Source organism: Pseudophryne corroboree, chromosome 12 (assembly GCF_028390025.1).
Source record: "Pseudophryne corroboree isolate aPseCor3 chromosome 12, aPseCor3.hap2, whole genome shotgun sequence".
Lineage (NCBI taxonomy): Eukaryota > Metazoa > Chordata > Amphibia > Anura > Myobatrachidae > Pseudophryne > Pseudophryne corroboree.
Window position 1 is genome coordinate 2,183,833 of NC_086455.1, and position 14,129 is coordinate 2,197,961.

General features: G+C 54.2%; 1 protein-coding gene across 3 annotated transcripts in view; it reads right to left on the bottom strand.

The window, feature by feature from the left end:
* LOC134980036 (ephrin-A5b-like) overlaps positions 1 to 12,635 on the bottom strand; it is a 31,394-nt gene extending 18,759 nt beyond the window's left edge. For 2 of the 3 annotated variants that reach the window (XR_010190319.1, XM_063946634.1), the window contains exon 1: positions 12,490 to 12,634. Coding sequence is in view for 2 of the 3 variants with exons in the window: in XM_063946634.1 (XP_063802704.1) it covers positions 12,490 to 12,584 (95 nt within the window). In the remaining variant the exon portion in view is untranslated. Of the gene's footprint in view, positions 1 to 12,489 lie in introns of all 3 variants that reach the window. The other variant, XM_063946635.1, reaches the window with a different exon arrangement.
* Between the last annotated feature and the right edge of the window lie 1,494 nt (positions 12,636 to 14,129).

Below are 14,129 nucleotides of genomic sequence, written 5' to 3' on the forward strand. Positions count from 1 at the left end.
ACACGAGGAGTAACATCCCCACCAGGTACTGCACGAGGAGTAACATCCCCACTAGGTACTGCAGGAGGAGTAACATCCCCACCAGGTACTGCAGGAGGAGTAACATCCCTACCAGGTACTGCAGGAGGAGTAACATCCCCACCAGGTACTGCAGGAGGAGTAACATCCCCACCAGGTACTGCAGGAGGACTCGGAGTAACATCCCCACCAGGTACTACAGGAGGAGTAACATCCCCACCAGGTACTGCAGGAGGAGTAACATCCCCACCAGGTACTGCAGGAGGAGTAACATCCCTACCAGGTACTGCAGGAGGAGTAACATCCCCACCAGGTTCTACAGGAGGAGTAACATCCCCACCAGGTACTACACGAGGAGTAACATCCCCACCAGGTACTACACGAGGAGTAACATCCCCACCAGGTACTACACGAGGAGTAACATCCCCACCAGGTACTACACGAGGAGTAACATCCCCACCAGGTACTGCAGGAGGAGTAACATCCCCACCAGGTACTGCAGGAGGAGTAACATCCCCACCAGGTACTGCAGGAGGAGTAACATCCCCACCAGGTACTGCAGGAGGAGTAACATCCCCACCAGGTACTGCAGGAGGAGTAACATCCCCACCAGGTACTGCAGGAGGAGTAACATCCCCACCAGGTACTACAGGAGGAGCAACATCCCCACCAGGTACTACAGGAGGAGTAACATCCCCACCAGGTACTACACGAGGAGTAACATCCCCACCAGGTTCTACACGAGGAGTAACATCCCCACTAGGTACTGCAGGAGGAGTAACATCCCCACCAGGTACTACAGGAGGACTCGGAGTAACATCCCCACCAGGTACTACAGGAGGAGTAATATCCCCACCAGGTACTGCAGGAGGAGTAACATCCCCACCAGGTACTGCAGGAGGAGTAACATCCCCACCAGGTACTGCAGGAGGAGTAACATCCCCACCAGGTACTGCAGGAGGAGTAACATCCCCACCAGGTACTGCAGGAGGAGTAACATCCCCACCAGGTACTGCAGGAGGAGTAACATCCCCACCAGGTACTGCAGGAGGAGTAACATCCCCACCAGGTACTGCAGGAGGAGTAACATCCCCACCAGGTACTACAGGAGGAGTAACATCCCCACCAGGTTCTACAGGAGGAGTAACATCCCCACCAGGTACTACAGGAGGAGTAACATCCCCACCAGGTACTACACGAGGAGTAACATCCCTATCAGGTACTGCACGAGGAGTAACATCCCCACCAGGTACTACAGGAGGAGTAACATCCCCACCAGGTACTACACGAGGAGTAACATCCCCACCAGGTACTACACTAGGAGTAACATCCCCACCAGGTACTACACTAGAAGTAACATCCCCACCAGGTACTACACTAGGAGTAACATCCCCACCAGGTACTGCAGGAGGAGTAACATCCCTATCCGGTACTGCAGAAGGAGAACCACCACACTCCCTACTGTATGAGGAGCAGTAACATTACTCCTAATACACAAGGAGGAGAGTAATGATCACCAGAACCCGGCAGAAACACACTTACTAGTAACCAGCGGTAATTAGACAAGGACATACCATGACGGTACTTGTAGAACTAGAGTGAGGAGCAGCGAGGGGCCATCAGGAGTATTAATATAAGATTGCCCGTCTCATGTTGGAGCATTAGAGTGTAAGCTCTGCAGCCAGGTCCCATAACAGCCCGGGACCCTCAGGCTGTGTTACCCTCTACTAAGCCCTCACACTGTAACCAGTGCCAGACACAGTGACACAGACAGTGGAGGTATACACACACGTATATACCTCAGCGGCACATGTCTGTACACACCCACCCCCTTGGCCGACCCTCCTGCGATGACACACTGACTGAGCACCAGAGCGTGTTATACAAACACATGGGATTGTATTCATCTCCGGACACTGGATGGCGGTGGATGGGGACACAGACCCCCGGCTGACCCGGCGCGTCTCCTGAGCGCAGACCAGGCAAACATCAGCAGAACCTTAAAAGCTCCAAAATCAGACCGCCCATACGGAAGGGTATCCCACCTCCAGCAGCGCAAGACCACTACAGACGTCACAGTATCGGGGAGACGGCAGCCGTAACTGCCCACAAATATCAGTAAAACCTGGACTGTAAGTGTGCCTTGAGGACCGAGGTTGAGAATGCCTCCCTAGAGTCTTCCACACAGGAACAGCACCACCGCCTCCTGCGCATGACCTCAGCCCTGCAGGGGAGGAACAACACAGAACGGCCCTTGCTGGGCACATTGCAGGAGGTAAAGCAGAGGTCAGCATGGGGGCCTCTCATGTGAGGAGGTTAGAGGCACCGGATAATGGGAAAGCTGCAGGGCGGGGACACTGAGGGATGCTGCTAGGTGTGAGGTTATTCTGGCAGATCCGCTCATGTCAGGATTGGAATAATGGTTTCTTTGAAGTCCCTGGAACATCAGCAACTCTCTGAGGATAGCTGGCAGCGCAGGGCGTGGGGCTGACGGGGCGGCTATAAACCCGCAGGAAAACAACTCTGCGCCGTCAGTCTGAGGCCTACACTATAAAAAACACAGGAAAGCTGCAGGAGAAAGCTCTGAAACACAGCACACGGCTCTCATCACTACACTATACAGGCCATGCAAGGCTGCTCCTCACAGACAGGTCAGGTCTACAGGAGAGACCATCATTCCACCTGCAGGAGGCTCCATGTACCCCAGAAACTGCAATATACAGGCCATGCAAGGCTGCACCTCACAGACAGGTCTACAGGAGAGACCATCATTCCACCTGCAGGAGGCTCCACAGACCCCGGAAACTGCAATATACAGGCCACGCAAGGCTGCACCTCACAGACAGGTCATGTCTACAGGAGAGACCATCATTCCACCTGCAGGAGGCTCCATGTACCCCAGAAACTGCAATATACAGGCCACACAAGGCTGCACCTCACAGACAGGTCTACAGGAGAGACCATCATTCCACCTGCAGGAGGCTCCACAGACCCCGGAAACTGCAATATACAGGCCACGCAAGGCTGCACCTCACAGACAGGTCATGTCTACAGGAGAGACCATCATTCCACCTGCAGGAGGCTCCATGTACCCCGGAAACTGCAATATACAGGCCACACAAGGCTGCACCTCACAGACAGGTCATGTCTACAGGAGAGACCATCATTCCACCTGCAGGAGGCTCCACAGACCCCGGAAACTGCAATATACAGGCCACACAAGGCTGCACCTCACAGACAGGTCATGTCTACAGGAGAGACCATCATTCCACCTGCAGGAGGCTCCATGTACCCCAGAAACTGCAAATCTAATGCACAACAAGGAAGGCCCGGGGTTTCCCTGTACAGGAGACTTACATGTGTTACAAGGAGATCTGGCCAGAACCAGGAGGAGGGGGAAGGGGTGCGGGGCGGGGGAGGGGCACCTTGGAGACTTTTTTAAAGATGCGATCCTGATTTAACAGAAAAGCAGCAGAAGCTGAGGAATTTAGGAGTGAAACATTGCCAAAAAATTTTAAACATGTTAATAAGAGTCAGTTCTCATGTACCCAGCGCTATATACCATTAACAGGTCTCTTCTTCATGTGTCCAGTACTATATACACCTCTCACAGGTCTCTTCCTCATGTGTCCTGCACTATATACCATTAACAGGTCTCTTCCTCATGTGTCCAGCACTATATACCCCTTACAGGTCTCTTCTTCATGTGTCCTGCACTATATACCCCTCACAGGTCTCTTCCTCATGTGTCCTGCACTATATACCCCTCACAGGTCTCTTCTTAATGTGTCCTGCACTATATACCCCTCACAGGTCTCTTCTTCATGTGTCCTGCACTATATACTCCTCACAGGTCTCTTCCTCATGTGTCCTGCACTATATACCCCTCACAGGTCTCTTCCTCATGTGTCCTGCACTATATACCCCTCACAGGTCTCTTCTTCATGTGTCCTGCACTATATACCCCTCACAGGTCTCTTCTTCATGTGTCCTGCACTATATACCCCTCACAGGTCTCTTCTTCATGTGTCCAGCACTATATATACCCATACTTACCTACTCTCCCGGAAGCTGCGGGAGGCTCACGTTTTTTGGGGTAGCCCCCCGCACCCCGGAAGAGTGGGCAGATCTCCCGCATCCTGCTCACACCCTAGTGATGCGAGCAGGATGGAGAGATAACCTCCCGCCTTCGCGGGTCCGTTGGGTGGAGAAGGGGTTAAAATGACGCAAATCGCGTCATTTTAGCCCCGCCCCCTTCCCCGGAACATTTCCCGGTGCGGGGGCGGGGCTTAGTGATGTCACAGTCCGGTCCCGCCCCCCAAAGACACCTGCAGCGTCTCCTCTCCAGGCTTCTCACGGAGAGGAGACTTACAATGTAGGTAAGTATGTATATACCCCTCACAGGTCTCTTCCTCATGTGTCCTGCACTATATATACCCCTCACAGGTCTCTTCTTCATGTGTCCAGCACTATATATACCCCTCACAGGTCTCTTCTTCATGTGTCCAGTGCTATATACCCCTCACAGGTCTCTTCTTCATGTGTCCAGTGCTATATACCCCTCACAGGTCTCTTCTTCATGTGTCCAGTGCAATATACCCCTCACAGGTCTCTTCTTCATGTGCCCAGCACTATATACCCCTCACAGGTCTCTTCTCCATGTGTCCAGCACTATATATACCCCTCACAGGTCTCTTCTTCATGTGTCCAGCACTATGTACCCCTCACAGGTCTCTTCTTCATGTGTCCAGCACTATATACCCCTCACAGGTCTCTTCATGTGTCCTGCACTATATACACCTCACATGTCTCTTCTTCATGTGCCCTGCACTATATACCCCTCACAGGTCTCTTCTTCATGTGTCCAGCACTATGTACCCCTCACAGGTCTCTTCTTCCTGTGCCCTGCACTATATACCCCTCACAGGTCTCTTCTTCATGTGTCCTGCACTATATACCCCTCACAGGTCTCTTCTTCGTGTGTCCTGCACTATATACCCCTCACAGGTCTCTTCTTCATGTGTCCTGCACTATACACCCCTCACAGGTCTCTTCTTCATGTGTCCAGCACTATATACCCCTCACAGGTCTCTTCTTCGTGTGTTCAGCACTATATACCCCTCACAGGTCTCTTCCTCACGTGTCCTGCACTATATACCCCTCACAGGTCTCTTCTTCTTGTGCCCAGCACTATATACCCCTCACAGGTCTCTTCTTCATGTGCCCAGCACTATATACCCCTCACAGCTCTCTTCTTCATGTGTCCTGCACTATATACCCCTCACAGGTCTCTTCTTGTGTCCTGCACTATATACCCCTCACAGGTCTCTTCTTCATGTGTCCAGCACTATATACCCCTCACAGGTCTCTTCCTCATGTGTCCAGCACTATATACCCCTCACAGGTCTCTTCTTCATGTGTCCTGCACTATATATACCCCTCACAGGTCTCTTCTTCATGTGCCCAGCACTATATACACCCCTCACAGGTCTCTTCTTCATGTGTCCAGTGCTATATACCCCTCACAGGTCTCTTCTTCATGTGTCCTGCACTATATATACCCCTCACATGTCTCTTCATGTGTCCAGCACTATATATACCCCTCACAGGTCTCTTCATGTGTCCAGCACTATATACCCTTCACGGGTCTCTCCTTCATGTGTCCAGCGCTATATACCCCTCACAGGTCTCTCCTTCATGTGCCCAGCGCTATATACCCCTCACAGGTCTCTTCTTCATGTGTCCAGCACTATATACCCCTCACAGGTCTCTTCTTCATGTGTCCAGCACTATATACCCCTCACAGGTCTCTCCTTCATGTGTCCAGCACTATATACCCCTCACAGGTCTCTTCTTCATGTGTCCAGCACTATATATACCCCTCACAGGTCTCTTCTTCATGTGTCCAGCACTATATATACCCCTCACAGGTCTCTTCTTCATGTGTCCTGCACTATATACCCCTCACATGTCTCTTCTTCATGTGTCCAGTGCTATATACCCCTCACAGGTCTCTTCTTCATGTGTCCAGTGCTATATACCCCTCACGGGTCTCTTCTTCATGTGTCCTGCACTATATACCCCTCACATGTCTCTTCTTCATGTGTCCAGCACTGTATACCCCTCACAGGTCTCTTCATGTGTCCAGCACTATATACCCCTCACAAGTCTCTTCTTTATGTTCAGTGGCCACCTGCAATTCACTGCCACTTCCCAGGCCCATTAAGGGTAATTTGGCATTGCACAGGCCCAGCAGGTAGTGCCCCCTCCCCCTCCTGATCAGTCAGCCATAAATCAGAGGCTGCTACTGGTGCCTGTTTATAGAAGTCAGCTCAGCTGTGACACATTACAGGACCCCCGGTGTCCTCCCCCCTATATACTACCACACATTCCTGCACCAAGGTCCCAGAGCCGCAGTGACCCCGTAACCCCTCAGAACACACTGACCACAGGGGCCCTACAGATGGCCGCTAAATCAGAATTATCCCCTGGTCTCTCCCAAGGGTCCATTGTTAGAGTTAATGCCGAACAGTCAGCAAAGAAGGGAGAGATACAAAGACAGCAGGACAAACTATAGAGGAGCGCCATGTACCGAGTGTGAGATGCGGATATACGCAGGTCACTGCCTACACAGCGCATCCCAGATACAGGAGTACCACCATTACTAAGTGTGAGCCTGATATGGGGATATATATGCAGGTCACTGCCCACAGCGCATCCCAGATACAGGAGTACCACCATTACTAAGTGTGAGCCTGATATGGGGATATATATGCAGGTCACTGCTCACACAGAGCATCCCAGACACAGGAGTACCACCATTACTAAGTGTGAGCCTAATATGGGGATATATACGCAGGTCACTGCCCACACAGCACATCCCAGACACAGGAGTACCACCATTACTAAGTGTGAGCTTGATATGGGGATATATACGCAGGTCACTGCCCACACAGCGTATCCCAGACACAGGAGTACCACCATTACTAAGTGTGAGCCTGATATGGGGATATATACGCAGGTCACTGCTCACACAGCACATCCCAGACACAGGAGTACCACCATTACTAAGTGTGAGCTTGATATGGGGATATATACGCAGGTCACTGCCCACACAGCGTATCCCAGACACAGGAGTACCACCATTACTAAGTGTGAGCCTGATATGGGGATATATACGCAGGTCACTGCTCACACAGCATATCCCAGACACGGGAGTACCACCATTACTAAGTGTGAGCTTGATATGGGGATATATACGCAGGTCACTGCTCACACAGCATATCCCAGACACAGGAGTACCACCATTACTAAGTGTGAGCTTGATATGGGGATATATACGCAGGTCACTGCCCACACAGCGTATCCCAGACACAGGAGTACCACCATTACTAAGTGTGAGCCTGATATGGGGATATATACGCAGGTCACTGCTCACACAGCATATCCCAGACACGGGAGTACCACCATTACTAAGTGTGAGCTTGATATGGGGATATATACGCAGGTCACTGCTCACACAGCATATCCCAGACACAGGAGTACCACCATTACTAAGTGTGAGCCTGATATGGGGATATATACGCAGGTCACTGCTCACACAGCATATCCCAGACACGGGAGTACCACCATTACTAAGTGTGAGCTTGATATGGGGATATATACGCAGGTCACTGCTCACACAGCATATCCCAGACACAGGAGTACCACCATTACTAAGTGTGAGCTTGATATGGGGATATATACGCAGGTCACTGCCCACACAGCACATCCCAGACACAGGAGTACCACCATTACTGAGTGTGAGAGCCTGATATGGGGATATATACGCAGGTCACTGCCCACACAGCGTATCCCAGACACAGGAGTACCACCATTACTAAGTGTGAGCCTGATATGGGGATATATACGCAGGTCACTGCTCACACAGCATATCCCAGACACGGGAGTACCACCATTACTAAGTGTGAGCTTGATATGGGGATATATACGCAGGTCACTGCTCACACAGCATATCCCAGACACAGGAGTACCACCATTACTAAGTGTGAGCCTGATATGGGGATATATACGCAGGTCACTGCTCACACAGCATATCCCAGACACGGGAGTACCACCATTACTAAGTGTGAGCTTGATATGGGGATATATACGCAGGTCACTGCTCACACAGCATATCCCAGACACAGGAGTACCACCATTACTAAGTGTGAGCTTGATATGGGGATATATACGCAGGTCACTGCCCACACAGCACATCCCAGACACAGGAGTACCACCATTACTGAGTGTGAGAGCCTGATATGGGGATATATACGCAGGTCACTACTCACACAGCATATCCCAGACACGGGGGTACCATCATTACTGAGTGTGACAGCCTGATATGGAGATATATACGCAGGTCACTGCTCACACAGCGTATCCCAGACACAGGAGTACCATCATTACTAAGTGTGAGCCTGATATGGGGATATATACGCAGGTCACTGCTCAAACAGCGTATCCCAGATACGGGAGTACCACCATTACTGAGTGACAGCCTTATATGTAAATATATATGCAGGTCACTGCTCACACAGAGTATCCCAGACACGGGAGTACCACCATTACTGAGTGTGATATACGCAGGTCACTGCTCACACAGAGTATCCCAGACACGGGAGTACCACCATTACTGAGTGTGATATACGCAGGTCACTGTTCACACAGAGTATCCCAGACACGGGAGTACCACCATTACTGAGTGTGACAGCCTAAGGTGGAGATATATGCAGGTCACTGCTCATACAGCGCATCCCGGACATGGGAGTACCACCAATACTGAGTGTGCTATATGCCGGTCACTACTCACAGCATATCCCAGACACGGGAGTACCATCATTACTGAGTGCGACAGTCTGATATGGGGATATATACGCAGGTCACTGCTCAAACAGCGTATCCCAGATACGGGAGTACCACCATTACTGAGTGTGACAGCCTTATATGAAAATATATACGCAGGTCACTGCTCACACAGAGTATCCCAGACACGGGAGTACCACCATTACTGAGTGTGACAGCCTGATATGGGGATATATACGCAGGTCACTGTTCACACATCGTATCCCAGACATGGGAGTACCACCATTACTGAGTGTGACAGCCTAAGGTGGAGATATATGCAGGTCACTACTCACACAGCATCTCCCGGACATGGGAGTACCAACATGTATTAAAACCAAGCCCCTGTTTCATTGTAACGTCTCCGTAACCATACAAGACAGAATGTGGTTCCGGCGTACACAGGTATATAGGTATATCAGCCTAGTGTGTGATGTGTATACGCCCGGCTCAGAGGTCTATGTACTAAGTCTCAGAGAGAGATAAAGTAGCAGCCAATCAGCTCCTAACTGCCAGGTTACAGACTGTGGATGCTGGGACTTTACCTCTCTCCACGGCTTAGTACATAGACCCCACAAAGACTTCTACACCTTCAGCCGCATGATCAAAGTGACAGGCGCAGACTCTGGCGACAACACACGTGCACTACAGTCGGTAACAGCTGCCGTCCCCAGACGCAGCGCCGCCGGTGAGCCGGCGTATAGCAGGAATACACACACGCTGACATTAGTTACAGGTAACACGGCTGAGTGGTCAGGAAATGACACACGTATGTGCACATACAGTCACCCCGTGGCCTGTGCCCCTCCCCCCCCTCTTCAGATCAGTCACCCCGTGGCCTGTGCGCCCCCCCCCCCCCTTCAGATAAAGAAAATAACACAAGAAAAAGACAGAAAAGCACAAAATTGGTCAGAAGAGAAAGAAGTAAAGTTATAAAAGACGGAGATTCGGCGCCTGAGCCCACAGAGCGAACGCTGCCAGCGGACACGGCCTCGGCCAAAACAAACAGCCCCCAATCCTTCCACACGGCTCATTCCAGCCTGGAAAATGGGATTCTGCCTCTCAGAGAAAACACGGCCTCGTCCAACACAAGCACTGGGGCCCGTGCCCAAAATAACAACCCTTTCCTGCAGGAGGGGGAGGCCGAGGCACGGCTGCAGAACGCTAACACAAAGATTGCAAGCTCTTGTGGCTGGCCTGGACATAGGAACCGATCCTACAGCGAGGCGGCCCTTACACAGGCAGATTGCAAGCTCTTGTGGCTGGCCTGGGCACAGGAACCTATGGTACAGTGAGGCGGCCCTTACACAGGCAGATTGCAAGCTCTTGTGGCTGGCCAGGGGCAGGAACCTATGGTACAGTGAGGCGGCCCTTACACAGGCAGATTGCAAGCTCTTGTGGCTGGCCAGGGGCAGGAACCTATGGTACAGTGAGGCGGCCCTTACACAGGCAGATTGCAAGCTCTTGTGGCTGGCCAGGGGCAGGAACCTATCCTACAGCGAGGCGGCCCTTACACAGGCAGATTGCAAGCTCTTGTGGCTGGCCTGGGCACAGGAACCTATGGTACAGCGAGGCGGCCCTTACACAGGCAGATTGCAAGCTCTTGTGGCTGGCCAGGGGCAGGAACCTATGGTACAACGAGGCGGCCCTTACACAGGCAGATTGCAAGCTCTTGTGGCTGGCCAGGGGCAGGAACCTATCCCTATAGCGAGGCAGCCCTTACACAGGCAGATTGCAAGCTCTTGTGGCTGGCCAGGGGCAGGAACCGATCCTACAGCGAGGCAGCCCTTACACAGGCAGATTGCAAGCTCTTGTGGCTGGCCAGGGGCAGGAACCTATCCTATAGCGAGGCGGCCCTTACACAGGCAGATTGCAAGCTCTTGTGGCTGGCCAGGGGCAGGAACCTATAGTACAGTGAGGCGGCCCTTACACAGGCAGATTGCAAGCTCTTGTGGCTGGCCAGGGGCAGGAACCTATGGTACAACGAGGCGGCCCTTACACAGGCAGATTGCAAGCTCTTGTGGCTGGCCAGGGGCAGGAACCTATAGTACAGTGAGGCGGCCCTTACACAGGCAGATTGCAAGCTCTTGTGGCTGGCCAGGGGCAGGAACCTATGGTACAGTGAGGCGGCCCTTACACAGGCAGATTGCAAGCTCTTGTGGCAGGCCAGGGGCAGGAACCTATCCTATAGCGAGGCGGCCCTTACACAGGCAGATTGCAAGCTCTTGTGGCTGGTCAGGGGCAGGAACCTATGGTACAGCGAGGCGGCCCTTACACAGGCAGATTGCAAGCTCTTGTGGCAGGCCAGGGGCAGGAACCTATCCTATAGCGAGGCGGCCCTTACACATGAAGTTAGAGGTAATTGTCAGCAGCTGTGTGACGGAGACTTGTGACACCCAACAGATCACAGACGCCATCGGCGTAATGTACAGCACCTCTCACCTACACCCAGGAGGAGGGTGGGGAGGGCGGCCACACCACCAGCACACACTGTATATACTATTAATACAAATATATACACACACATTGGAGGCTCATGCACAGAACACAGAGAGAGGGGGTGGGATGAATGAATATAGGATTATATATATAGTAGTCACAGACACACACATAGGAGCAGGGGTAGTAGAGTCTGGTGCAGGGCAGAGGGAGTAGGGGTAACAGAGGCTGGAGCAGGGGAGCAGCAGAGGCTGGAGCAGCAGAGGCTGGAGCAAGGGTAGCGGTAGCAGAGGCTGGTGCAGGGGTAGCGGTAGCAGAGGCTGGTGCAGGGGTAGCGGTAGCAGAGGCTGGTGCAGGGGTAGCGGTAGCAGAGGCTGGTGCAGGGGTAGCGGTAGCAGAGGCTGGAGCAGGAATAGCTGGTGCAGGGGCAGCAGAGGCTGGGGCAGGGGCAGCAGAAGCTGGGGCAGGGGCAGCAGAGGCTGGGGCAGGAGTAAAAGAGGCTGGGGCAGGAGTAAGAGGCTGGAGGTAGTAGAGGCTGGAGCAGGGGATGGAAGAGGCTGGGGCAGGAGTAGCAGAGGCTGGGGCAGGAGTAGCAGAGGATGAGGTAGCAGAGGCTGGTGCAGGAGTAGTAGTGGCTGGAGGTAGTAGAGGCTGGTGCAGGAGTAGCAGAGCCTGGAGGTAGCAGAGGCTGGAGCAGGAGTAGCAGAGGCTGGGGCAGGAGTAGCAGAGGCTGGAGGTAGTAGAGGCTGGTGCAGGAGTAGCAGAGGCTGGTGCAGGAGTAGCAGAGGATGGAGGTAGCAGAGGCTGGGACAGGAGTAGCAGAGGCTGGGACAGGAGCACAGAGGCTGGGGCAGGAGCAGCAGAGGCTGGGGCAGGAGCAGCAGAGGCTGGGGCAGGAGTAGCAGAGGATGGAAGAAGCTGGCCCGGCTCCCCCTCCCCTGACATCCCGGGACCCCGCAGCTCTCTCTCTCTGCTTCTCATTAGGAGCTGAGACCTAACAAAGGGCGCAGGGAGGGGGGGCTCCGGGGTGTCCGGGGAGGAGGAGGGGGAGTAAGAGGGGGCTGCATTGTTCCTCCCAGTGAGGCGGGCAGTGACGTGTAAGGGGGGGGGGGGGTAGGTACCCCGGGGAGGGGGTAGGTGACTGACCTGGGGTTGCTGCTGTTCCAGTACACGCCGTGCCTGGCCCCGCACACCCGCTCCAGCACCGCGCACAGCCACAGCAGCCGCCCGAGCGCCCCCATCTCCGAGCTCCGGCTCCGGCCGCTGCTGCTGCGATCTGTCCGCCCGGAGCCCGCTCCCCCCTCACAGGTACACAGGCCCCGCCCACAGGGGCGCAGCTCCGGCCAATCACAGGCGCCGCCAACTCTGCTCCAACTCTGTGACTGGCTGAGAGTGCACAGGGGCAACGTACCGGCCCCAACCCGGGGCTCCCAGGGGCCACCCCAGCCAGGGCTGATCACACCGGGGGCCACAGTACGGTGTCTCCCCACTACTGCCTGCCTGCTGTCTACCTGCCCCAGTCACCCCCATATCTGCCCCAGTCATCCCATCTCCCCCCCATACCTGCCCCAGTCACCCCCCATATCTGCCCCAGTCACCCCCATACCTGCCCCAGTCACCCCCATATCTGCCCCCAGTCACCCTATCTCCCACCCACTATCTGCCCCAGTCACCCCCATATCTACCCCAGTCACCCCATCACTGCCTGCCTGCTGTCTACCTGCCCCCAGTCACCCTATCTCCGACCCCACTATCTGCCCCCAGTCACCCTATCTCCCACCCCACTATCTGCCCCAGTCACCCCCATATCTGCCCCAGTCACCCTATCTCCCACCCCACTATCTGCCCCCAGTCACCCTATCTCCCACCCACTATCTGCCCCAGTCACCCCATCTCCCCCCCATACCTGGCCCAGTCACCCCCCATATCTGCCCCAATCACCCCCATACCTGCCCCAGTCACCCCCATATCTGCCCCCAGTCACCCTATCTCCCACCCCACTATCTGCCCCAGTCACCCTATCTCACACCCCACTACCTGCCCCAGTCACCCCCATATCTACCCCAGTCTCCCACCCCACTATCTACCAGTCACCCCATCTCACACCCCACTATCTGCCCCCAGTCACCCCATCTCACACCCCACTATCTGCCCCGTCACCCCATCTCCCACCCACTATCTGCCCCAGTCACCCCATCTCACACCCCACTATCTGCCCCCAGTCAACCCATCTCCCACCCCACTATCTTCCCCAGTCACCCTATCTCCCACCCCGCTATCTGCCCGTCACCCCATCACTGCCTGCCTGCTGTCTACCTACCCCAGTCACCCCCATATCTGCCCAGTCACCCTATCTCACCCCCCCACACACACTATCTACCACAGTCACCCCCATCTCACACCCCACTATCTGCCCCCAGTCACCCCATCTCACACACCCTATATCTGCCCCAGTCACCCCATCTCACCTCCCCATATCTACCCCAGTCACCCCATCTCACACCCCACTATCTGCCCCCAGTCACCTCATCTCACACACCCCATATCTGCCCCAATTACCCCCCATATCTGCCCCGGTCACCCCATCTCACCCCCCCCCCCCCCCCCCCCACCACTATCCACCCGTCACCCCATCTCACACCCCTCTATCTGCACCGGTCACCCCATCTAGCCCCCCCATATCTACCCCAGTCACCCCCATCTCACCTCCCCACACACTATGTACCCCAGTCACCCCATCTTACACCCCACTATCTACCCCAGTCACCCCACACATCTGCCCATCA